General features: G+C 60.2%; 3 protein-coding genes across 3 annotated transcripts in view; 1 reads left to right on the top strand and 2 right to left on the bottom strand.

Annotated features, from left to right (window-relative positions):
• Positions 1–3,456: 3,456 nt before the first annotated feature.
• Positions 3,457–16,050, bottom strand: PCIF1 (phosphorylated CTD interacting factor 1). The gene is made up of 16 exons (XM_050907252.1): positions 15,948–16,050; positions 12,936–13,074; positions 12,606–12,730; positions 11,997–12,134; positions 11,444–11,574; positions 11,052–11,206; positions 10,670–10,817; positions 10,378–10,461; positions 9,497–9,596; positions 9,123–9,285; positions 7,697–7,869; positions 7,111–7,197; positions 6,405–6,589; positions 5,799–5,892; positions 5,400–5,575; positions 3,457–4,564 (listed from the first exon to the last, which is right to left on the bottom strand). Exons 2-16 carry the CDS (start codon positions 13,057–13,059, stop codon positions 4,312–4,314), a joined length of 2,136 nt encoding a protein of 711 aa, XP_050763209.1. The 5' UTR covers positions 13,060–13,074; positions 15,948–16,050; the 3' UTR covers positions 3,457–4,311.
• Positions 16,051–19,180: 3,130 nt separating this feature from the next.
• On the top strand, positions 19,181–23,735 carry PLTP (phospholipid transfer protein). The gene is made up of 16 exons (XM_050907306.1): positions 19,181–19,257; positions 20,026–20,144; positions 20,378–20,477; positions 20,558–20,686; positions 20,850–21,005; positions 21,199–21,262; positions 21,394–21,457; positions 21,576–21,667; positions 21,806–21,982; positions 22,176–22,235; positions 22,337–22,498; positions 22,694–22,761; positions 22,844–22,886; positions 23,058–23,136; positions 23,223–23,284; positions 23,399–23,735. The coding sequence occupies exons 2-16, from the start codon at positions 20,033–20,035 to the stop codon at positions 23,537–23,539; spliced, it is 1,509 nt and encodes a 502-aa protein (XP_050763263.1). The 5' UTR covers positions 19,181–19,257; positions 20,026–20,032; the 3' UTR covers positions 23,540–23,735.
• Positions 23,736–24,130: 395 nt separating this feature from the next.
• CTSA (cathepsin A) overlaps positions 24,131–25,642 on the bottom strand; it is a 2,170-nt gene continuing 658 nt past the window's right edge. The window contains exons 2-6 of the mRNA XM_050907627.1: positions 25,585–25,637; positions 25,436–25,511; positions 25,237–25,326; positions 24,992–25,093; positions 24,131–24,798 (exon numbers count right to left, since the gene is read on the bottom strand). Of these exons, the coding sequence (XP_050763584.1) occupies positions 24,715–24,798; positions 24,992–25,093; positions 25,237–25,326; positions 25,436–25,511; positions 25,585–25,637 (405 nt within the window). The 3' untranslated portion in view covers positions 24,131–24,714. The remainder of the gene's footprint in view (positions 24,799–24,991; positions 25,094–25,236; positions 25,327–25,435; positions 25,512–25,584; positions 25,638–25,642) is intronic.

Here is a 25,642-nt window from a genome sequence, read left to right as displayed (position 1 = left end):
GGAGAGGCGTGGGGCACGCTGCCCGCCACGCTGCGGAGGCAGCCTTGGCGCAGGGGCTGCCAGCATCCTCCGCGGCGTTGGCCTGGCAACGCAGAGCGGGAGGCGGATGCTCGGCTGGCCGGTGCCAGTGCCGGTGCTGTGCGGAGCCCAGCTAGGGCAGGGTCAGGCCCACCCCCGCAGCAGGACACAGCCAGGGCAGTGGGGTCCCCCAGGCCCTTGCCGGGCTGCAGTGGGTCAGTGCGGGGCGTCGGTGTGGCTCCCTGCAGCCCGCTGCCCCTTCGCTCGCAGGCAGCCCTGAAGATGCTCCTTCCCTGCCTGGGGGCTGCAGGCAGTGGCCCCTGGCGCGCTGCAGCCCCTGGCCCGGGGGAGAGGGTGGCCGCAGAGAGGGGTCCTGAGGGCCCCCACAGCACGGGCAGACCCACTGCCCTTCCCTGGCCTGGGAACGGGCAGCTCCTGCTCGGACCCGGGGAGAGAAGCTGCTTCAGGCGTGCAGTGCCCAGCGGGGAGGGCTCTGCACACCCGTCCCAGAGCCCAGCACGTCACCCGCAGCACAGGGGCACAGAAGAGTGCTCAGCACCACCAGCGCGTGCCCAGCCACCTCACCCCACTCCTGCACCCTGGGGAGACAGGGCCAGGGGCACTTGGGGGCCGCAGCACTTGCCAGAGCCAGGCTGGGCACAGCCGAGCCCTTGTCACGTCCCTCTCCGTGGGTTGTGTCTCCCCAGCCAGTGCCAAATCCCCCCCTCCAGTTGCAGCCCTTGCCGGGGTGTTTCCAGCAGCCCTGAGGAGCAGCACCCGTCAGAGACCCCCCCGCCGCTGCCCAGGGCTGAAGGCAGGTTGGCAGCGCTGATTCCTCCCCAGCGTGGACAGGGCAAACCTCCCTCCCGCTGCGCTGCTGGGCAGGACAGCAGCAGCGACTGCCCACCACGGGCGGCAGCGCTTGTGGGGGCGATGGCGGTGACCCCACGCAGCGACGGCCGAGCCGGGGACACGCCTGTGCCCAGGCGCTGCCAGGGATTCCAGCCCCTCATCAGTGACAGGGTCACACCTTGCCACCCTCAGCCCCCTCGGGGCGCAGGACAGCGCGTCTGTGCTGGTTAACAAGAAAATTACTTTTTTTTTTTTCTCCACACAGGGCTGTGCTCTCTTCGCTGAGCTCCGTGAACTGCCCAGGTAATTACTGTGCGCACCCTGACGAGCGCAGTGCTGGGCTGCAGCTCCGGCCCGTGCCCGAGCAGCCACTTGGGCTGGAGCTGCCCAGAGCAGCGTCAGTGAGCGGCCTTTCAGTTCAGATCATCGAGGTTTGGCAGAGTCCCAAAGAGCTGTGATTCCAGGGGACCAGGCAACATCCAGCTCCTGGTGTGATCGCTGGCCTCGTCCCCCCCAGTCCTGCTCGTACCCCCCACCGTTCCCAGCTGCGTCCCCCAGCTGCCCCCACCACCGCAGCCCCTCGCACAGCTTGACCCGGCCTCAGTCACCTGCCCTTGGCTTCACCCTTGGCACAGGCTCGGCTGGGCAGCGACCAGTCCCGGCTGCTGCGGGACGGCCACCGCCGAGTGTCTTGGTGGGAAGCGTCCCGTCCCGTCTCGGCTGCGGGACTGATGGGGGTGCCCTGCGCCGGCCGGTCTCACCGCCTCGAGGATCGGGCAGCTCAGTCCTGTGCCTTGTCCCAGCCACAAACCCCCGGCCCCCCTGACCCTCCCCGGGACCCCCCACCAGCTGTCACTTTGTCCCTGCGCTCCTCCGGAGCCAGAGCCCACGGACCGCTGCCACCGGGGCTCAGCTCCCAGCTGGGATCCCGGCGTGCTCCTGCTCAGGACTCGTCCCCTTCGCTTGTTCAGGAGAAGCGCCGGCATCTCGGCAGCGCCCACGAAACCTGCAGCGGTCAACCTGACGCTCCCCTTCCACCGTCTCTTGCTTTGTCCGGATAAACGAGATGTTCTGGAGAGGAAGCCACGCCACAGGGCTTCTTGGCCACTGATGTCACATCTCCACTGAGAGACCACGGCAGTGAAATACTTAACAAGGCAACTGGCCACCACCTGAGGGAGCAACGCAACGGACTTGGTGAGGACAGACTGACCAAGGAGTAGGTTTGCTGGCACTTCCCAGCATCGGTGTGTTTCTGGTCACCTGCACTTCAGGAACAGCCTGCCTTGGCTCAAAATAATGAATAAACGGAAAAAAAGGCTTTACAAATTGCTGCTTTCACTGCCAGAGTTCCCAACTGTCCCAAGTGTCATTAAAGGACATCAATGATCTCGTCATCTCTGTCGTTGAGAGCAGCCCTGGAGAGCTGCGGAGATACTGGGAGCAGGCAGCGCGTGGAGCTGGGCTGTTCCTGCCCGCCGCAGAGCAGCACCGGCACTGCCACGGCACCGGTGCTGCTGCCCGCAGAGTGCCATGTCCGCAACACGGACCCAGGATTCACGGCGCTTCCTCATCTCCTGGCTTTTAACTAACGAACCTCGCGACCCGTTTGATCTGTGCCAAGAAACACAGCCCCGCAAGGCTGCAGGATTACAGGGCTGCCAGGCAACGCTAACCCACCCCGGAGCCATTTTCCTTTGGGACAGCAAAACCCAGCCGAGGAGCGCTGGCTTCCACGGTGCCTGCAGCCCGTCCAGAGGCAGAGGGGGCTCTAGAGGTAAAGCCGGGAAATTCCCAAACCCCCAAAAAACCGGGTCAGAGACTACCACGGCTTTTAACCTCCAGAGCCGCCCTCACCTCGTTAGGCCAGAAGAGACTGGTGGTAGCGAACGATTGTTTAATTCAACAGCCAGGGAGAGGGCGAGATCGATGGCTGGAAGCTGAAGCAAGACCAGCCCCGCTGGGGAAGGTCTGCGCTTCGAGCGCGGTGCCATCGACCCCCAGGCCGCTCTTCCCAGGAAATCTCCCCACTCACCGTGGATGCTCCCGCCCGGGCCAGCGTTAGGGACTGACCGCAGGAAAGCCCCGCCAAGCTCTCTCACCACCGCATCGGTTGCTGCTCTGCGCCGATGAGGCTGTGCCCGCAACACGGCTCAGCCTGGGCCTCCCCGATGGGGGGGCGAAGGGCTACTAAAGTGCCGAGAGCCCCGGAGCAGAGACCCTGCAAGAAGCTGGCTCGTTCTGCCCTGAAGAGGCCGAGGGCGATTACAGCTGCCTGCACTTCTCGGAGGGCCGTTAGAGGGAAGAGAAAGCCAAACTCTTCACCGTAGCGGCAGACAATGAACCAAGAGGGTACTGGTCAGGTTGCTTTAGGGGGTTCACACTCGCCGTTAGGAAAAAAAAATCACCAGGAGGGCACCGCAGCACGGAACGGGTCAGACTCCAGATAGTTCTGGGAAAAAACAAACAAACCAACCAACCAACGAACCCACCCAACATTTTTCTACCTTTCAGCCAGACAGAGGTGAGGGCAGGGGGTGACCACCGGCCCCCGGCCAACAGAGAAGGAAAGGCATGGACACGGGGCAGAGCTGTATGCTGGTTTTTAATGTTCCTAAGAACTAGGAAACAGAAATCAAAAATAGACTTTGCTCTTCTTGATAAAAGTAATAAAATGGTTAGCGGTGTTAAATTAATCCTTACAAAACAAAACCCAAGGAGGTTAAATAAAGCCCGGAGGCTCCGCATAAAAACCACGACGACTACAAAACAGCTGCAAAGACGTCTTTACACACCAAAGAAACTCCTCTTCTCCGCTCCTCCCCTATACGGTACACAGCGTCGGCGAACACGGGACTCACACATGTGGGAAAGAAACACGGATGCGATGGGAGCAGCCCTGCGAGGAGCACGGGCGCCACGGACAGAACTATTTACACTATGGACACGGAGCTGTGCTGGTGCCAGTCTGGCCGCAGGAGCCCCCGGGCTCTGCCCGTCCTTCTCCTGCTGGCGCCGGGCTGCGGCCAGCTGCCGGGGCCCCTCCAGCCGCGGCGCTAGGCGCCGAGCACTCGCGCTTGCCATCCGTCCCTCCGTCTGTCCCGCCGTCCTTCCGCCCGTGCGTGCATCCCAGCTCTGGCTGCCCCTTCCCTTGGCGCTCCGGCGTCGAAGGGGCTGCCTGCTCCTCCTGCTGCGCCACGCTGGGTTCCCTTGCCCTCCGGCGAGGGCCGCAGCAGAGCCTCCTCTCCCCGCCGGCGGCCGGGCGCTCCCCGGCGCTCCCGGGCCGGGGCGGCGTGCAGTTCGCAGAGGAAAGCAGGTGCCGTGGAGCTGCTGCGCAAGAGTCCCCCGGGCCGGTGCTGCGCAGCCAGCAGTCTCTCCACTGCCCCGGCAAGCCTCCTCGGGGCCGCCGGCACCTCCCCTGCTGCCTCGCACCTCTGCACCTTAGTTGGGGTTAGTCTCCCGGCTGCTGCTTTGCTCTCGGCCCAGCTCCCGCTCTTTGTCTGCTGTGGAGGAGGAGGAGGAGGAGGAGGACGAGGAGGAGGAGGACGAGGAGCTGAGGGTCCGGCCTGAATGCTTGTAGGCTGCGACGAGCTCCTGCAGCCGCTCCGGCGTGGGCTCCCACTTGGCAAAGCCCGCGCTGTTCTGCAGGAAGAGGACGGCTGTGTTGTGCACGGCCTTGTAGTACATCTCCTCCCTGCAAGGGAAGACAACAGGCACTCAGCATCTCCCCTGGCCCACCTGCCCAGAAGTCACACAACTGCCGCCCAGACCCACTCCCTAGCACCCACCCCTCCTCTTCCCGCGTGTCGTGTTTAGGACAAGTATTCAGCTCTGTCCTTTTCTCTCATTATTCCAAGGAAAAGAGCAGGCAGAGTGCAGCGTCAGGCATTTCTGAGTAAAGGTAGAGGCTCACACACTTTCAGAGGAGAAGCGCTGATGCTGCAAAGCCACGTAGTGCTCTACCAGCACGTGCACCGGGACATCGCTGTCCCTGCAGAAGGAGGCTCATCATGCTAAGGCATCAGTCTTAACCAGGTACAGAGAACTTCAGTGTTTAAGCACTTGCTGCTTAAACAAGTTGGTGCTTGAACAGCAGACCAACGGCCAGCTTGCTCCGCTGAGGACCGAGGTCCTACCTGCCCCTTGCTTCTGCTTCCCCCCAAGCGACAGCGAATTGCTGCGGCATTTGGCAGCCCAGGAAACGCTGCTCAGCTGGCTCACCAGATCAGAGGGCTGGCGGAGGAGCACAGATGATGACCACAGCGCCCCATGTACGACCTGTTCAGACTGGACTTGTACCCAAGGAATACACCACTCACAAGCTTTCTGTTAGTGAAACACCTCAGTAGTCACTAAACGAATGTGAAATTCACAACACTCTGTATGCCCGTCTTCAACATCCAGGGTGATTATGCGCTGCGTTCTTCCTTGCCTGCTCCCTACTTCCCATTGATTTCAACTTGGGATAGGATATTTCTGTCACACGGCTTCAGAAACGGATTCCCAGAGGACCCGAGAAAAAGGCTTACTTTTTGCAGACATGCTGAGACCCGCTGCGGTACTCGTGATCAAAGGCTGGCAGGATGAGCTGGTGCCGCTTGAACTTGCTCTGCTCCATGCGGGTCAGGGCCGGTGTAGGAGGGTCCCGCCACTCGGGGATGAAGACGATAAAGGAGAGGGGCTCACTGGAGTTCTCCAGCAGTTTCTAGTTCAACAAGAAAACGAACAATCTCAGCGCTGGCTGAGCAATGACACATCTAATGAGTCCTATGGAAAGGAAACACTTCTGCTTCTAGAGCGGTGCCACAGCAGTCACCATCCTTTGCCTTCTGCGCTACGCCCCTGCTGTGAGGGTGCGGGAGCCGTGGGGACAAGAGGACTGACTGCACAGCTCCGTTCAGAACAACTCCACAGGTGAGCGAACATACCTCAAAGTGAGACACCATCGCATCCATCAGCTCCTCACAGAACGGAGGATTTGCCTCAAAAGAGCCACTTATAGGGAAGAAATCCAGGCACGGGCTGGAGGAAAAAGGCAAAGATCCCTATCAGAGATGCTAGAATTCTAATTTTCACACCTTAAAAAGCATCCGTTTCCTCAGAACAGGCAGTCGTACTCTCAGAAAGCCTGAATCCCCAGCAGTACAGGGCCTGCCGCTTCTAACAGCGGGACTGGTCACTGGGGACACACTCCACCTGCAGTCACTGAAGGCGAGTGCTGATTCAAGCCGACTGCTTGAGGGCCCAGGTCTCCCATTCTTCAGAACAAGGGCAAGCGCTGGCGGACCTATAAACCACATTACTCCAGGGACCAGAGCCCTCTAACTAGACTAACGGCACACTCCTGACGGTTTCACAGCCAGTCTGTGTCCACTCATTGCCTTCAGGCAGGCCTGAAGTACACATCAATCTGAGCAGACATCACACAGCCGGCTACCGCCCTGAACGCACAGACACGCCAGCCTGTCTTGAGTCATCGCACGTGCACGCGCCCACACAGAAACACGGCAAGGGGACCGGAACGTAAGACTCACCCCCTGGATCCAAAATACCCGTCTGTATCCAAGAAGGCCGAACAGTACTGTTTAAAATAGCAATTCAGGGGCGAGGCAAAGCATTCAAAACTCACTCCAAAGAGCTTGTGGAGGGCTTCGAAGATGTGCACGGGAAGTGCCCCCTGCAGACCAGTTCCTTCGTACAGACCCACACCGAACATCATCTGAGGAGAGCAAACCCCGGTGAGCCGTGCCTGCACTCGCTGTTCCTGCTGCTCCCTTCACTGACCACGGACCCAGGGCCACACGTCCATGCACCCACTCCTCTAGGTATGCAGGGCCCCCTCGTCCTTTCTCAAATTCGTGTAGGTCCCCTGCATGTACCCAAGAACGCTCTTTAGATATTTCATCCAACTCCGGCCCCACAAACCAACTGTCAATTTTCACATATATGCCCCGTGAACCTTCAGCTGGCCCTCAGAGTCAAGAACTCTTTCAGAGTCAAGAAGGTTTCTTTCATAAAAATTTATCTTTACCCCCCCTGAGGTCTCCTGTCAAGATCACAATTGCTCCCCAGACCGCAGTCCTATCTCAAAACACCGGGAGCAGACAACAGACCCAGTTTAAGCCCTACTTTGCATCAGGCTCCCAGAGCTGCAGACCTCCCCCAGCACAAAGACAACAAGTTCAGTTCCCCGCTATTACTAAGGCTTTCTGATGTACAACAACTGTGATGAGAGAGTACCTGATATCGACGGAGAAGGCACCAAACCCTGGGCAGAAACTTTTCAAAGCCAGAGTCATCAATGCAACTGTACCGATAGAGAAGCCACTGGAAGAGAAAGCCCAGCCATTAAAGACAAACAGGATCAACAAAGATAAGACAGTACACACACATACCATGACACGGAGAGGGACACTGCTGAACCACAGGAGCAGGTGGGGCTCCGCACGGAGGCTTGTCAGCACATCTGCTTTGACCGCGTGAGTGAACCGCAAGCTCTTTACCAGCATGAATGAACGTACCACACCGGCAAGTGTCTCTCAGCAAGGGCTGCCTTGCTGCGAGTACGACCATTCCTGCAGCACAGTACGCATCCAAAGCATACATGCCACACCTCGTAAGTATTCCCAGCAGAAGCCTGACCCTGACTAAGGTGAAAGTAGCTGTCCTCCTTTCTGCTACTATTAGGGCAGTGTCCGACAGCCTCCGCCAGGTCAGCACTCCCTCCCTCTGCACAGCCCCTCCTCTCGGAGGACAAGGAGAAATGAAACCTCCCGCTAGAGAGCGGTTTGTGACAAGTCACGCAGGACTGGCAGTCAGCCCTTACCAGCTTGCTGAAGTAGTTGCGGCTCACTTTCACCATCTCCCCCTTGTACCGCACACATGCCACATTGTTTTCCATGTGCATTTCCACGCTGGGGAGTGGTGGGGAGGGGATGGCCAGTCTCACTGGGTAACAGTATACGAGTCTGTCCTGGACTTCAGGAGCTTCTATCTCAGCTACGGAGAATAAAGAGAAAGGCAGCCCGTTAGAATCCAAGGACGTTTGGACGGATCTTCCTTCCATCCCAAAACACGCAGCAACAGGAATGGGACTAACGACCAGAGTGGTCCCCCCCAAAACACCGTGGTGGTCCTTCACAGATGTCGTAGGCAGCTACCTAGGCTCAGAGCTGATTCCCCAAATTAATTCCATCACCTGCTGCCAGAGCATAGAGAAGACCCACTTCACAGTATTTCTCCATCTCTAACACAGCAGACCTGTAGACTGCACACAACCATCTCAGCATCGTGAGGCACGCTCCAGCCGAGTAAAACACTTTCCTTGTTACTACTGTTATTATTTCAGTTTGCCCCAAACGCATCCAAAGCACAATAAATATTCCCAGGCTGTCAAGCGCAGGAGGCAAAGGAATCTTCCTGCCACCTTGTGGTTACCCATCGCGGACAGCAGCTTAGCCTCGGCTTCAGCGGGGAAAAAAAGAGAGCTCACGGGAAAGATCAGTCGGAAGGAATCACGGATTCAATCGGGTGGGAAGACAAGCAGCAAAAACAAGCAGCAAAAGGCAGACGCTGGGATCTGAAGGGAGTCTGAGGAGAGCTGGGACCCAAAAAGGAAAAGGACTACAGAACGGCAGTGATGAAAGCAGCAGGGACCATGGAAGAAGGAAAAGGTGACTAGAGGCACAAGTACAGACATAAACTAGGAACAAAGAACAAGAGAAAAGTTCAAGGAACATAAATCCTCTGCCGGGAAAGGAGCAGGGTGCACAGTGACGTGCTGGGAGGCAGAGGAGTGCAGAAGGTGCTCAGAACCGAAGAAATGTGGCAAAAGAGAACATAGGGAGGAGAGAGCGCTCGGCATTAGGAAGGGGATTGTCAGCTGTCCCCAGGAATTCATGAAGAAGCAGAGCAAAAAAGCATGGTCCAGGGAAATGAACTAACGCCCTGTTCAGTGTGGTCAGCTTCCTAACAAGCTACTTAATCCTGACAAATCATATATTTATGATATTTGATATTACAGCCGGTAACAGTACCTGATGGAAGACACCCTGCCACTGCATAGGCACTGTGTGAATCTGTCAGCTAAGACCTAGGCTGGACTGGCTATTTCTGACTCTATTAAATTCAGCCCCGTGGACTCGCAACAGCCCTCCCGACAGACAACGCTATTTGGATGGGGACAGGCCAGAGTGCGTTGCCGTCATGTTGCAGTGCTGTAACCCTATAGCTCTTCAGAGCTGACTGCGTACCAGATATATTGTTCTCTTTGAGTATGGCAAGATGCTTCTCCCGGATCCGCTTGACGTATTCAAGGGATATGTAGTAAATCTTACTGCAGATGCCTTCAACGGAGTCCTTTGCTGCAGCAGACACATGGGGCCCACATTGTTTGCGTAAGTGCTCCAGGCGGTCCTGCAGAACCAGAGAACCAGAGTCCCTTACACAACCCACCACCGGACTCCCCAGAGGTACGCAGAGTCTCCATGCCGCTGTCACTCCCATCTCACAAAGCAAAGGAAAGCAATCGCAGCCTTCTCCAGAAGGAGCTTTATCTGGCCCCAACACCCCCCCCCTCCTTTCCCAGGCTCCCTGTGCTCAGCTGCACGAGCAGAGGGATACTGACCATGTAGTCCTCCTTAGAGGCAGAATGGTCCCGTCGCAGCCAGCTGAAGGTGTCCTCCACGTTCCACTTCACCACCTTCCTGCTGTCTGGTGAAGCACTCCTGCAGAAAAACAGAGAAGCAAAATTTAACCCACGGCTGCACGGCAATATATTCCATCCCACCACAATGGTTTTCTGTTGGTCGGGGAACACAGCTGCTGACGCTTCCTCGAGGCCCTACCCTGTCACTCCCCTCCAGGCCTCCTCTGGAAAGTGCTCCCAGACATTTGTGTGACTAGGGACTGCCACGCTCTCTCCAAAACACAGTGTAGCTGTCTGCTGTCCTCTCTGCAACAGGAGAGGCAGATAAAGCATTTCTCTATCATGGAAATAGTCCATTTTGATCTTGCCTCCCATTTTCAAATGCAGCCACTGCTAGGAGCTTGTGACTGTGAGAAAACTACCCCATTAACAAGCTTTTTATTTTCCCCACAAGGCTATCTTCCTCAATTCTGTCCTGTGGCAGAACTTGTCAGAAAAACCATACATGGTATAATAAAATACCACTCTAAGCTTGCTGCTCTTTAATAGCAGTGAGTGCCCAAGCACTCTTGGTTTTTTTTCTCAGGGATAAATGACAGAAGGCATTCCACGTCCAGTATTTCAGATTCTCACTTGTCTCTGCACACATTCAGCTTCCTAACATTGGATTTTACTGTAACACTACTATCAAAAGATGCCTCCAGCACTGTTGTTTTTCTTCTGTACGTTCTTAACCTTGCTCTTCCTCAGTAAGATGATGACCAACGCTGAATAAGGCGGGATGCAGCAGCCCCTTCTAAAAGTCCCTGTAACCTTTTTCTCCTTTCTGAATGTGACAGCACTGTAAGAGGAACTCCCACCTGGATTCGATCAGCCGTTTCGCAGCCTCGGCATACTTGAAGAGCAGTCTCTTGGCTTCCTCCCGGAACTTGATTCTGGATAACCTGAGGTAAGTTTAAATTCACATGTATCAGTTCTATAGCTGCCACAAACGCGTGGAGGCCAGGTCCAGTTCCCAACCTTTACATCAACCGCACCCTACCGCTTCATCAGCGAAAGCAAAACACAAAGACACAGAACCGCGGCAGCTAAATCACTGGACCAGACCAATACAAACACATCCCAGCACGGTGCCCTGTCTTTGAACAGTACCTGATGGGAATGTCATTCATGATCTCTCTGAACATGGAAGGAGACACTACTGGCTCGCAGTCACTCGGTAAAAGAGGATCTGTCCCTTTATCAACCACCTTCCTCTCCAACATCCAGCGATTAAAGGACTCCCTTGGGGGGTCAATCCCTGGAGAAGCACAGCAAAAGGGTCTAATCAATACGATAAAGAGATGCCCAGAAGCTCTGATAAGGATCATCGCATCGGAGTTCTGCCTAATGAGTTCACAACCGACAATGTCACAGAAAGTATAACCATCACAAAAAGAGATCGCAAGGACAAGACAGCCATAAACCAGAAGGAAGAACACCACAGTACTGCAGGATTGGTAAGACAAATAAGGGGGGCCCAACAGAAACCTACCTTCTCGCTGCTGGCAGAGCTCACGATAATGTTGCCGCAGCTTGAGAATGAGTTGGGATCGAAGCAGCTCCACCTCGGGGTGTGGAGACAGCACTTCAGATGGTGCTCTCTGCTTAATCACTGCATTTGTCTGAATATCCAGGTCCCAATATACTCTACGGCAGAAGCAAACATCATCAGGATGGTCAGATCATTGGCTAATTATCAAATATTACTTCTAAAGATGCTTCCTTGGGCTGTTTCACCAGCCAGGAAATTCAACTATCAAGACTCCTTGCAAAGATATAGGGGGGTGTTATGTCCCTCAGGTTCTTCTTCAAAGATGCCTAGAAAACCAGGTGTCTCTAATCGACCGCCGAGAAAAGAACAGAAGACAAATGGAGACAACTCACTCAGTTGGTCGTAAAAGAGCTGCCTGCTGTTTATCTTCAGGTGAAACACACCATGCCTTCAAAACAGAGGTTCCTGGAATACTGGGAGAGCTGGGGACTGGCTGAGCAGCTGGGTTTCCTGGGACGTCCACCTGGGCGTGTAAAAGATGAATTACTGCTCCACAGAGACAGGTAGAAGGGAAGCAGCCTGGTATACCTAACAATCCTGCACCAGTACACCACTCAGGATACCCCCGTGAATTGCTAGAGCACATTCTGCCCGCTGTTGGCATAAGTTAACAACGGACATGCAACTACCATGTTTCTCAGTCATAATCTGTTATCTCCAAACTCCCATACTCCACCTCAGGCTGTAAGAGAGAAATGACAACTTGGCAGGACCTGAGTCTGCTTCCACTTTTGTACTTTCTGAGCGTCAGCTGTCACAGCTTGAGTTATATGAGAGTGGCCTGGCCTTGCACAGTTCAAAAAAAATAGGTCCAAGCTCCAGACCCCCTAGGTTCCAGTTTGAACACCATCCTTAAGCCTATTTGTTCCACAGCACCAGACCCACCTTGGGCTTTTTCACACTGTTGCCACTCGGTGGAACCTCTTCAGAGAATCTCCTCTTCCTTTGCTTGCTCTCCACAGAGGTATCTATCATCCCACCTTCCAGTGGCATCGGAGCCGCATTCAATCCCAGAGGGTCTGACTATGAGCGTCCAAACAACAACAGCACACGTTAGTTCATCAGCTGCCACCACAGAGTCCCAAACGAAGGCCACAAGCCCTCTTAACCTCCCATTTCACTGCCCCAGGCTCCCACATGGATGGAAATAAGGACACCAATACTCACACCTGCAGAAAGCTAAAAAATTCTCTTCTAGACCTGTGTTTGTATGCTTTTTTTTTTTTTGGACTTAGATGAGAAAAATGCAACACAACTCCCCCAGGCTGAGTGTTCTTTGAGCAGTGCACTACACCTGGACCAGCACTACCTGAGCGTGCACCTGAAGGAGGAACATTTCATCAGAACCAAGCCAGACAACGGACTTAGCGAGGAGTTCTGAGGGCAGAGAAGACCCTCCCACATGTACAATTTGAAGTCCACAAGACCACGGCATCTGCCCCTGCAGAATATCCCAGTATTGGCACAGCCCCCTCGAGACGAGTGCTTACTTACAATGACATCATGCTGTCCCAGAACAGGCATTTCCCACAGAGACTGGTTAGTGAAGCGATTGAAGTAGTAAGGGCGATTCTCCCGCTTGCTCCAGCACTTCTCCCAGCCAGCCTGCACCAGCTCATCTGAGAAGACAGTGAGAGAGTCAGGAGAGGAGCAGTCCTGAGCAACAGCCCTGCCCTGCCCTGCCGGTCCCCATTACTGTCACAGCACGCTCTGAAATACGCCTCGTTCCCAGGCTCCCTTAGCGGCTTCGCTTCACCTTCTCTCCCCTGCTACCAGGGCCCTGCAGAACTCTGTGCTGGGCCTTCCCAAAAGCAAGGTCGGTACCTGGCAGGTCCTGTACCAGTCGCATAGGTTTGGGGGAGCTGGGCTGGTTCTGGTTGGAGGTGCCAGGTGAGTGACTCATGAGAGACGCTTCCTCCGCAGGGCTTCCGTGATTCTCATTGGCCATTTCTCAGCAACCGCACTAGAAAAAAATAGGCATAAAATCCATGTTACAGCAGGAAAGATCCCAGATCCACTCGGCCCACTCAGCTGTAGCACTACAAGTTCATTCTGACAACAAAACAGGGTTTGAACCAGCACACACAAAACAGCACCTAAGCCCTGAAAAACACCTGTTATCCTAGATACAACTAGCTATGAGGAATGCTGAGCTTTAAATGGTGTCAACCAGGGAGTTCTTAAGGCCAGCATTCAAAATACTCACTTTTCAGCTAGATCTCTCCTAAGAGTGCAGCGTCTGGTCCCATACATCAGGACTGAGAGCATAAAAAATAAAATACACTCCTCTGTGAACATGTACCACCTTCCGCCACGCTAATACTACTAGCCGTATCTGATCTGTTATCCTCAGAGACAGTTTAAATCAACATTTACACACATATAACTGCACATAATTTAAACAAAAGGCTTTTATTAAAAAACTTCTGCTATAAAAAAATAGCCCTAGTGCTTCACTAATAACAACTTCTGTGGTTCAGAGAACCACAGGCTAGGAGTTGGGAACTCCTGAATTACTTTCCTGAGTACGTCCCAGGCCCAGACTAGCTGTAAGGCCTCAGCCAGGCTGTTTTAGCCTTTGGTACTTTTTCATCTGCATAACAACAGTTATGCAAAAGAAGGTCTGTTGAAACAATAAAGCTCCTCTTAATCATAATTTCATGTTGCCAGCTGGAAAGAAACAGCCAGGCTTTTCCTCTTAGTCACCATTCTTCCCCCGGGGAAGTTTCTGAAACAGCACTGCAGACTGCTCCTCTCTGGCAGCCCTAAATACAGTGACAATGAACTGGGGGGAAACAAGGCATTTTAAATAATTACCATCTACCTCAGTTTCTTAACTCTATTCAGGCCTTTGGACACACCCTACACAACACCAAAGTTAGAGCCGCAGTAGCACAACCTCGTATACAGAAGTGTGTTTTTTAACTGAACACCACAGTAGCCCCAGCAGTAGGCTCCCTTGTACATCATTCCTTAAGTAAAAACTCTGGTTTGGTTTGCAGGCTAAGTTATTTGGATTTATTCACCTTTGCTCTCCTTCCCGTCCATAAAAACTCTGCTGGCTATTTCAGAAGAGCAGAATGGTAGGAGCCAACAACGATCAAGAATTAGCAGGCACTAGCTGACTTGTCTATAGTACCAGTTGTGGAATCAGCGTGATGCAGGCCAGGGCTGAGGAACTTCACCCTTTCAGCACCTCGGAAGATGTTTCCATCCTTCCAGCCAGGGTAAGCAAGGAAAGGTGTGAGACGCTGCAGAAACCTGGAGTTTCGGTCTCTGCTCAGAACTAGGCAGATAACAATAACCAAGCCCACAGGCAAAAGTGTCTGCTACAGAGTGTACCAATGCAATCACAGACGTTTAATTGCCTCAGCAGGTGAGCATTGCACAATACTTGTTTACTCACACTTCCTCCTGAACTCCAACCCCGCCGTGCCCTCTACAGCCACTTCATTTCAGCTGGCTGCCAGAAAGGCAGCAAGGTTAGCCCAGCCAACGGCAGCAGCAGCTCAGACTCGCGTCGGGGCCGTCCGTGCAAGGAAGCTCACGGGAGCCCGAGGAGCCCTACGGCTGCAAGGCAGGAGCCGCCTCAGGCAGTACTGCAGGTGCAGTAACTTTTCAAGGATATGCTGAGCCCCTCCTCCTTAAAATAAAAACATATTCACACATGCAGTTGCTGATGTGTCCTGCACGTTACACAGACAACACATTATAATGAACTGGTAGGTACTGACGGGAGCAGACCTCCCAAAGTGAGCCAAGGACGTATTTCAAGAAGCTACAGATAGCGCTGGGTACCAAGACCTTCCTAGACCGGAGAGCACACACCAGCCGCAGCGACTTGCCAGTGGTTTTCGCCACTGATCGCTCAAAACAGCTGTCAGATAGGGTTTGCTGGTTTTGCCTTCTGCCATTTATGGATAAACTAGAATGGTGCAAGTAGACAAGAAGCTTTATCACTTGATCAGCGTTGACGAGTATTAAATCCAAGTACCCTTAAGGTCTGGGAAAAGGAAAAAAGCAAACTAACAGGAATCCTGACAGAAGCAACTCTACTTTTATGTAACTAGTATTGGGACTTAGACAGTGAAAGGGATCCAGAGTAAGCATTTTATGGTGATTACGGTATTGTTTTTATACACCACGGCAATGCATACAGTACTTCACAGACACAGTAGAACGCTGTCCCTGCCCAGAGAGCTTACAACCTAGGAGCAGCAGCACAACCAGAGAGACCACAGCAAGGTGGAAGAAGACACAAAGTAAAGAAGTACAGCAAACAGGATCATTATTTGTTTCCATTTCACCGAGGCAGGATTTTACACAAGACAACAGCAAATGCAGACAAAGGAGAGCAGCGACAGCCCCCTGGGACGCAGCAAGGTTCTCCCTCATCCCAGAACCACGGCTGCTTCAGGAGGCTGGAAGCCAGGCCACCGCCTCCTTCCATGGGTACTTCTCCCCTTCCTGAGAGCCAGCCCTCGCGCCTGGCTAGCCGGGACAGGGGCCGAGCAGAGCACAGAGCTCCCGAGGCGGCACGCACGCATGCGGCGAGCGCGCTGGGGACCCAGGGACCGCGTCTGCCGAGGGAAAGCATGCTGCCAGGCAGCGCGGAGGCAGCTCCCGGGGGCTGCCCTCCCAGAGCCGGTGACGGGACGGAGCTCCTCGGCGCGGCGGGCCGGGACCGGCGGGCAGCCACGGGCGCCGGGGCCCAGCGAGTGCGGAGCGGAGGCGGCAGCGGCGGCAACTCTGCAGGCTGGACGGGAGGAGTCCGGGGGCACGGTCTAAGCGGGGCGGAGGCCGGGCGGCCCCGCGCCCGGGCAGGCGAGTACTTACGGTGGCGGGCTGCCTGGCGGGACGCGTGGCCGTCGCTCCGTGCTCGCCGCTGGCGCGCCGGGGCCGCATCCTCATAGCGGGGCGTCCCGCGCCTGGCCCGCGGGGGCCGCTGCGGAGACAGGAGGCCGTTACGGCGCGCCGCGGGGGAGGAGCCGCCGGAACGCGCGCAGGCGCGGCGGCGGCGGGAGCGCGGCGCCCAGCGCAGCCGGGGCGGGCGCAGCGGCGGCGGCGGCGGCGGCCGCGCTCTAAGATGGCGGCCGCGGGCCTGCGCCGCCTCCCCTCCGCCGCCACCGCCCGCCCCCTCCTCCTCCTCCTCCTCCTCCTCCGCCAGGGCAGGCCCCGGCCGCGCGGGAGCGCCGCTTACCTGGGCGTGAGGTCGGGGGCTGTAGGCACCGGGCACCGCTGCGTCTCCCGCCGCCGCCCCACCTCCGCCTCTCCCGCCCCACCGCCGCCATCTTGCGCCGGGACCGCGGGCCGCCGGTGCGCAGGCGCGGGGCCGCCCCGCCCTCGGCACTGCGCAGGCGCCGCCGCCCGGCCGCCGCCCGGCGCATGCGCTCTCCCCGCGCGCCCCGGCCCGCCGGCAGGGCGCCTGCGCGGAGCCTGGCCCGCGCTTGGGCGGGCGGGCGGGCGCATGCGCGGAGAGGGGGGGCGCGGCCCCGCCTGCCCCGGCGCCATCTTTGGTGTGGCGCGGCGGCGGCGGCGGCGGCGGGGCCCGCCCCGTTGTGGGCACGGCGAGCCGCCGTCCCGGGCGGCCGCGCCGTCGCTATTTCGGGCCGCGCAGCCTGTCATTGCGGCCCGCGGTGGCCGCCGCGGAGCGGCCCTGCCCGCCCGCCGCGGGCGGTTCCTGTCACAGGCAGGGCGAGGCCGCAAGCGGTCGCCACCAAAGGGGCCTTTGAAGTGCGGCGGCGCCGCCGGGGTGGACCGGGCGGGCGGGCCGCAGGGCGGGGGCAGCGCCTTGATGTGCCGGCGCGGGCGGCCGCCGGCGGCAGCGGCCCAGCTGGGTGCCCGCAGCGGGGCTTCCAGCGCCCGGCGGGGCCCGGCCGCCGCTCCCTGCCGCCGCCTCAGCCCGTGGGTCGGCCCCTGGCAGCCGGCCGCCCCGAGCGCCGTTCGTCCCCGTGTGCCTGCTGACAGGAATGCCGCTGGGAGCATCTACTTGCGCGTCCCTACCTACGCGCCCGCTCCTTTAGTTGTTAATTTGGCCCGCAGGGTCTGGTTTCAGAGAGGCTGCCCGCCGTGGCCGGTGGCTGCGTGCGATGGGACGGTTGTGCGGGCGTGCGCCCGGCCGTGCGCCTGCTCCGCGCCCGGTGCGGTGCTTCGCAGGTGGAGCTGGGCGCTGGCGCAGAGACGGGCGGCCGCGCTCCTCCGCCGGTCCTTGGGATCGCTCCCTTGCCCCGAGACCCGTAGCTGCTGCTGCAGGAGCCGCGGCGTGGCTGCCTTCCTGCGTGGCCCGCTGGGGCGCGTGCCCGGCCGTGCTCCCCGGCGTGGCTGGAGCTCCCGCCGGCGCGGCAGCGGGGCCCACCTCGCTGGTTCCTCTGTGCCCACCGGCTGCGTCCTCCTGGAGCCCCGGGCTGCGTACTCACCGGGGCAGACGTTCCCCTGCTGCCCGCAGCACAGGGGCCCAGACCCCCCAAGAGAGCGTGGTACTCGCAGCAGGGCGGGAGCAGCCTACATCCCACGCAATGCGTGCTGGAGGAAGACACGGGGTGAGGAAGGGGGACATGGCGGTTTCTGGGTCCTGTCCCTGCCAGGCTGGGCCAGTTTTTGAAGGGGGCTGCAGGAGCATCTGCCATCCCCTCGTGGCTGGTGGGGACGGGCTGCGAGTGGAGCCCCCAGACGCACCCGCCCAGCAGCACGGCCATTCTGCACGCAGGGGCGCAGCCGCCCCTCTCCGGCCGCAGGCCTGCGGGCTCAGCTCGCTGGGCAGATGATGGCTGACGCTGGCTCGTGGCCCCTGTGGAGAAGGGCAGGGGTGGCCGCGGGGCCCTTTCCTGCCCTTCGGCTCTGGAGCAGCCCCGCTGCCCAGCTTTCCGAAGGGCTTTCCATCTTCCTGGGCAGCAGCCTGACCTGCTGGCTCCCCTAGAAGTCCTGCCCTCTGCTCTGAGAGCACCGGGGTCAGTTTAATGAGTTAATGCTGGCAAAGCAGTTCTGGAGGGATAAGTGCTGTGTAAGCACTAAGTCTCCCAAATCTCCCTGCCTTCGGCGCACGAGCCCCGCACAGCCCGGCTCTGCTGCCCTACAGCACAGATAATCGCCCGGAGCGCAAAGTGCTGGCTCAGACCAACCCCGTGTTGTGCGGCCTCGGGGGGGGAGAGGGAACGCTGCGGAGGGGCGGCTTGAAGCCTCCATCCTTGGAGCAAGGAATCTCAAGCGGCCGAAGGCGGTGGTGAGGGCAGGGGCAGCCCCTCGCCTGCGCCCCTGCAGCTCGCTCAGGCGGGGCCCTCGGGGGGCCTGGGGAAGAAGCCCCGGCCTGAGGAACTGCCCGTCCTCTCCATGACGGGTGCTTGCAGGGACGGGATGGAGCAGGGTGGTAGTGTGGGCGCTGCTGGGGCCACTTCGGCAGCACCCCTCACGGTGCTACGAGCCACGGTGCCTGCTGGCAGCAAGCTGGGCAAGTGCAGGCAGACAGTCACGTCCTGCAGACCCTGAGCTGCCCGGTTCGTGCCAGGGGCCTGGGCAGTGGCTCTCGGAGCGGCGCTGAGGATCCGGCAGCCTCTCTGCTTGGGGCTCACATCACAGATGGGCATGGACCAGCCTCCGTGTCAGCACCCCCGGCCCGGGGCCACGGGGCCTGTGTTGGGCTCCTGCCGGGCAGGGCTGGAGCTGGCAGAGGGCGGCTGGGGGAGCTTGGCACTGGTGGAGGCTTCATAATGCAGACTGGGGGGGGCTGCCCCAAGATGACAGACCCCTCGGACCCCGTTTGCATGTGTGCCCCTCGCAGGGCTGAGCACTGCCCGGGGAGGCCCAGGGACATGGTGCATGGCTGCACGTGCGGGACACGCGGGGAGCTGTGTTTACGGTGGGGAAGGAAGGCTGAGCGCTCAGCCTGGAGTCTGGGTGTCTGAGCAACCCACTGTCTTTCTGCCTGTGCTGGCAGGCAGCCGGGGCTCAGCGTGCCGGAGACCTGCATCCTCCCCGTCCCGCTGTCTCCTCCCAGCTGTGGGCTCGCAAGGAGTGGCAGCTGGTGGGATATATAAAGGCAGAGGAACCTCAGCCAGCTCAAAAGAAACTCCTGGAGCTACTGGTGTTCTCCCTCCCTCCCTTCATGTGATTCAGCTTCCCCACACCAGGGGAGCCAAGGACAAGCCTCACTGTAAGTACCCGAACTGAGCCAGCATTGTGTAGGCGAACCCCCGGGTTGGTGCACAGCCTCGGGGAAGGATGGCGGCGGCTCTGGGCCCTGGGCAGGAGGGTGCCCCGTCCTCTGCCTTGCACGGAACTGGGGGAAAATGCTGCGGGGGGAGCCCTGGACCGTCCCCGCAGTCTTGCAGGGAGCTCTGCCTGTTACTGCAGGATGGGGAGGCTCCAGCTCCCGTCTCAGCCCAGCGCCTGGGCAGGCAGCACATCTCCATGGGGGTGCGGGGGGGGGCAGCCGAGGCTGCCCCACGGCGCTGGGAGGGCTGTGGGGCAGCCCCACAGGAGAGGGCTCCCTTCTCTGTGGGGTGCTGGGGTTCCTCGCTGCAGCAGCACACGCTGGGCTCGCACCTCGCCGTGTGGTTTTGGGAGCTGGGTGTGTTCGGGGCAGGGTGGGACGCTGCTGGGGCCGGCAGGAGCCGACTGGAGCGATCGTTCCCAGGGGACGCGAGACCCTGCAGGCCCCGCAGGGTCCGTGCCGGGGGATTGTGCGCAGCACCTTAGGGTGGGGGCTGTGCCACTCGTGGGCTGCTGGTCTGTGGGGGTTCAGGCGATGGGGACCTGGGCAGCATCGGGGGGGGTTCGGGGCGTGGGGAGCAGCGGAGCCGTGGGGTGTTCCTCAGGGTCATCCCATGCCCCGGCGCTGCGAGCAGGTTGGGCAGCAGCCACCTCCCTCCCAGGGCGGCCCCACTGGACCAGCCGTGCTGACCCTGCTCTCTGCCTCCAGGTGCGAGATGGCTGCCGGCAGCTGCCTCCTCCTCCTCCTCCTCCTGCCCTGGCTGCTCACAGCCTCGCACAGCCCACCCGGCTGCAAGATCCGGATTACCTCCAAGGGGCTGGACCTGGGTAAGGGGCTGGACCTGGGTAAGGGGCTGGACGGGACCCTGCTCCTGGGGCCTGGGTAAGAGGCAGGTTGGGACGCTGCTCCCGGGGTCTGCACCCGGGTAAGGCTGTCAGCTGGGACCCCTGCCTGCGCGTGGGGTGGCTGGAGAGGAGCCGGGGGACTGGCTGGGGGGCGATGCTGCCGGGAGGGCGGCACAGCCTAGCTGCGGCCAGCCCAGGCTCGCTTTGCTTTGCAGTGAAGCAGGAGGGGCTGCGCTTCGTGGAGCAGGAGCTGCAGAACATCACGGTGTCGGACCTGCATGGGAAGGAGGGGCAGTTCCACTACAACATCAGCCAGTGAGTGCTGCCCGCTCCCCGTGCACATGGCTCCCCGCGTCCATCTGTCCGTCTGACCATCTCCGTCCTCTCCCCTGCAGGGTCAAGGTGATGGACCTGCAGCTGGCGTTTTCTGACCTGTACTTCCAGCCTCAGCAGCACCTCGTCTTCAACATCAACAACGCCTCCATCAGCCTGCGCTTCCGGAGACAGTTGCTCTACTGGTTCTTGTGAGCTACCTCCCCCTCCCGCTCCCCCGGGCGCCAGCCTACCCCACGGCTGGGCCACAGCCACTGCTTGGCTGTGCCCGCTGGATGCCATGGGTGCCTTGCTGCCCTGCCCTGCAGCTGGTACGAGCTGTGTGCTCCTCTCATCTGCTCTCCTCGCTTCCAGCTATGACATCGGGTCCATCAATGCCTCTGCGGATGGCGTCCACATCCACACAGTGCTGCAGCTGGCTAAGGACGAGGCCGGGCGCCTGAAGATCTCTAACATCACCTGCAATGCCTCCATTGCCAGAATGAATGCGGGCTTCTCCGGCACACTCAGGTACACCCGACGCCACCGCAGCAGCCCTGTCCCTCTGCCAGGCCAGCTCCGCCTGTGTCCGGCTCCCCGACCCCCCTTTCTGCACCCTCGGGACTTCCCTAGCCCAGGCTGTGTGCTCGCACGGGGATGGAGGGACAGGGCTGGAGCCACAGGGGAAGGCGGGCAGCCGCAGAGGTGCTGTTGTGTCCTGCAGGAAGGTCTACGAGTTCTTGAGCACCTTCATCATCACAGGGATGCGCTTCCTCCTCAGCCAGCAGGTACGGCTGAGTGCAGACAGGCGACGGAGCCCGGGGGAGCCTGGCCTTGCCCTGCCCCGCAGCAGGAGGGTCCGGGTCCTCATCCGACCCTGGGAGCCATTCCCCTCATAGCCCAGCTCCTTGCCTTTCAGATCTGCCCGTCCCTGGAGCATGCCAGCCTGGTGCTGCTGAACGCCGTGCTGGACACGGTGCCGGGTGAGTGTTGCCCTGGGGGAAGGGACCAGACCCTGCTCACCACGGGGAGAGCAGAGCCGCGCATCGGACTGCCAGGCGGCCCGCAGGCTTGGTCACGACAGCACATCTTCCCTGGCAGTGAGGAACTACGTGGATGAGCATATCGGGATTGACTACTCCCTCCTGCGGGATCCGGCCGTCTCCACGGACACCCTCGACCTAGACTTCAAGGTGAACGCTGGATCCTGCCCTGCCGACCCTCCCACCGTCCCCGCGGGAGCGGCTGTGCCAGCTTGTGCGCTGGGCACCACGGAGCGAGCAGGGTGGGCTGCGCTACGGCTGCAGAAACGTCTCCTGTTCTTGGCCCAGGGCACGTTCTTCCCCCGTGCAAGAGACAACCAGGAGCTGGAGAACCACGCGGTGGAGCCGGTGATCAAGGAGACCGAGCGTATGGTCTACGTTGCCTTCTCCGAGTACTTCTTTGACTCGGCCATGCACGCGTACTTCCAGGCAGGTGTGCTGGCCATAGAGCTCCAGGGGGAGAAGGTAAGCAGTGCCGGGTCACCCGGCTGTGCACAGGCAGCTCTCTGCGGGCAGGGGCCTGCTGCCAGGCAGGAGGGAGGGCTGGGCTCTGCCCGCAGAGCAGAAGAGGTACCATCCAGGGAGCAGATGCGAGAGGCATCTGATGCCAGGCACCCTCCCTGCGTGCTTACCCTCCCGTGGTTTGTTCTCCCTGCAGGTGCCGAAGGACCTGGAGGTTTTGCTGAGAGCCACCTTCTTCGGGACCATCTTCACGCTGGTGAGAGGAGCACCCGGCTGGGGCGGGAGGCACGGGGGAGCCCCTGGGGTAGAGCACAGCCCTGCCCGGCTCCGTGCCTCCGGCTCACCTGCCCTCCTCAGAGCCCTGCCGTGGACGCTCCCCTGCGGCTGGTGCTGCAGGTGTCGGCTCCCCCCCGCTGCGTCATCAAACCCTCGGGCACCTCCGTCTCCGTCTCTGCCTTCCTCAACATCTCGCTGGTGCCCCTGGGCCGCCCCGCCGTCCAGCTCTCCAGCATGGCCATGGTGAGCGGGGCACTGGCCGGGAGGGGTGCGCGTGGCCGGGGCTCCCTGCGCAGCCACCCCAGCGCGTGGAAAGGCTCCGGTGTCCCAGAGCAGAGGGACAGCTGGGCCTGCAGAGCAAGAGGAGCAGCCAGCCTGGCCAGCTGCCTGCCTGCAGTCAGCACGGCAGGGCTGCGATTCAGCCTTCTCTATCCCTAGGAAACCAAGCTGAGCGCCAAGGTGTTTCTGCAAGGGAAGGCGCTGCGCGTGCAGCTGGACCTGCGACGGTACGGCCCGTGCTGGGGTCCTGCGGAGGCTGCGGGGAAGGTCCCCTCCGCGCCCCGCTCACGGCTGCTTTCTCCCCTGCAGGTTTCGCATCTACTCCAAGCAGTCTGTGCTGGAGTCGCTAGCGGTGAGCAGACCCGTGCCAGCCCGGGGGGTCTGGCCTCCCTTGCTACCCCCCAGCCGCAGCACGGGGCAGGCTCAGGGAGGGGCCGTGCATCGCAGGACACCCCTTCCAGCCCACCCAGTGCTAAGCCCCGGTCTGCTGCCGCTGCGCTCACCCAGGCTCCTCTCTCCCCAGCTGTTCTCGCTGCAGGCCCCACTGAAGACCCTGCTGCAGCTGACGATCATGCCCATCATTAACGGTAGGCACCACCGCTGCCCGCACACAGCCGGGCTCGGGGCAGGGGCACAGTGGGACTCGGCTTCACTGCATCTCTCCCTCCCTGCAGAGAGGACTAAAAAGGGGTGCAGATCCCACTGCCAGAAGGCATGGACTTCACCAAGGAGGTGGTCACCAACCATGCGGTACGGGGCGGGAAGGGGACAGCCCAGGCCCCCCCAGCAGGCGCAGGGATCACGTCCTGCTGGGGCAGGGCGCAGTCGCACCCAGCCTCGCGCTCATCCTCTTCCCCTTCCCAGGGATTCCTCACGGTGGGAGCCGATCTCCACTTCTCCAAGGGGCTGCGGGAGGTGATTGAGAAATACCGCCCAGCGCCTACCGCCCCTGCCTACCCCAGCTCACGGCCTGCAGAGCCCAGCGTGGACCCCCACCAGCTCTAGCTCTTCTCCCCGCTGGCTCCTTCACCCCGGACCGAGGGCAGATCCCGGGCTGGACCCGTAGACTGTAGGTAGGAAGCAGCTTCCCCGGTACCACTGGCACGTCCTGCAGGGCGCCCGTGCCCTGGTGGGTAGCAGCAAGGTGGAGACGGCCGCTCTGGGAACCCCTGCTGCACCCCTTCTCATTACACTAATAAACCACTCTACTCCAACCTGCGCGGCCTCGTTGCTTGGAGGACGTGCCCACGCCGGACCGCACGGCTGCCAGCACGTGGGGAGAGATGGGGAAGGAGGCAGACAGCGCTGCTCCCCCGGCTCAGGTACTCAGGAGGCAGACACAGCTCAGAATGGTGGCAGAGGGGCTCAGAGCAACTGCAGTGCCCCTGCTCTTGCGGGCAGCTTGTTTCCAGGCCTCAGTGAGCCCCTGCAGAGAGCCGGGCACAGACCATGGGCCCTGGCTCCGCAGCACAGCGCATCGGCACTCACCTCTGCTGGATCCTTGGCACGTAGTGGTACTCCTCAGAGAGCAAAGGAAAGCAAAGCAGGGGGTAGCAGAGCAGTGCAAGGAGCTGGGCAATGAGGAGCAGAACCACCTTGTTCAGAGAGTTTATTGTGAGTTCCCAGAAGCACTGCGTGCCCCAGGCAGCGAGGGGGCGGTGGGATTGTCTTCACGGTAAGCCTCCTTCACCAGGATCAGATGTGGGAGCAGTTTGGAGGGGAGCAGAAAGCCCCTGCAGCAGCAGTGCTCAGCTGCCCGCAGCCACCACGTGAGTTGTGCTTTCCTAGCAGGCGGCAGCTGCCTCGAGCCTGCCCAGGGCTGTGTGCGTGCAGGGGCCGCGGGGCAGAGGGGAAGTGGTGGGCGCTGCTCCCTTCCCAGGAGGGAAGTAGCTGCCTCCCCAGACAGGGAGGAGGCGAGACAGGAAGCCACAAGCGAGGCGCTGCTGCAGCGGGGGCACAGCTCCTCACCCAGCCCGTGCCCCCCACCCACCGCAGGCAGCCCCAGCCTGCAGGGCTGGGCAGAGCCCCCGGGCTGGAGCGGGGAGCCCCACCGGCTGCAGGAGTGGCTCGTTTCATGGTGCAGGGAGCCCGGGCGCAGCTGGGCGGCAGCGAGGACGGGCTGTGCAGGAGGTGCCGGGTGGTGAGGGCAGCCGGGGTGCCAGGCGCTGCCTGCGTAGCTCCTAGTAAGGCTCGTTCTTGATGAAGCGGCTGAACATGGTGAAGGCAGCGAGCGGCCGGTCTGTGGGCACCATGTGGCCGGCTCCCTGCGGGAAACAGGCAGCGGCAGGTCAGTGCCGGCCGCGGTGCTGCCGCAGCCCTGCAAGCGCCTCCAGCCCCAGGCTACCCGCAGCCCAGCCAGCACCGCCCCACTCTGACCGCAGCGCTGGTGTGTGGTGCGCCCGCCCGCGCTGCGGCCAGCAGCCCCGTCCCCGTCTCCCCAGAGCCCCTCAGCCCTACCTTCACAGTGAGGAAGGCGATGTTGGTGAATTCCTTCACGAAGCCCCCGATCTGGTTCTCGCCTCCTTCAGTGTAGAGCCAGGGCCGGCGAGCCACCTGCACCTGGGACCGGCGGCAGCGCCCTCAGTGCCCCGGCTGAACCGAGGCACGCTGCCAGCCCTGCCCACGCTCTCGCCGCAGCCAGCCCCGGCGCGCAGCCTGGAGCTGGTGACCGGCCTGGCCCAGGCCCTGCTCTGCCCATTTACCTTCTGGCAGAGGGAGTCCACAAACCACTCGTCCCCGAGAAAGTTGCAGGCCATGTCGACATCCCCGTTGTACACCAAGATCCGGTATTTCTGCAGAGCAGAAGGAGGGTGAGCGTTTCGCAGGGCGGCAGCCCCAGCCAGGCAGGAGGCCGGTTTGGCAGAGCTGGTCCCAGGGCCCGGTGGGCTCCCCGGCACGCACCGTGGCTCCGAGCAGCTTCAGGTACTGGTCGTTCATCTGCATGTACAGGCGCTTGTAGCTGCGGTTCACCTCGAAGCTGTGGAGGAAGCGTCAGCATCACGTGGCTGCTCGCGCCCACGGTGGTCCCTCCCCGCCCAGGGCTTGCTCACCTGCACACCTGCCACTCCGGGGCGTCGGGGGAGATGTGGAGAGCCTTCCTCACCTCCG

This window comes from Gymnogyps californianus, chromosome 17 (genome assembly GCF_018139145.2).
Source record: "Gymnogyps californianus isolate 813 chromosome 17, ASM1813914v2, whole genome shotgun sequence".
Taxonomy (NCBI): Eukaryota; Metazoa; Chordata; class Aves; order Accipitriformes; family Cathartidae; genus Gymnogyps; species Gymnogyps californianus.
This window is presented reverse-complemented; position numbering and strand designations above follow the sequence as displayed.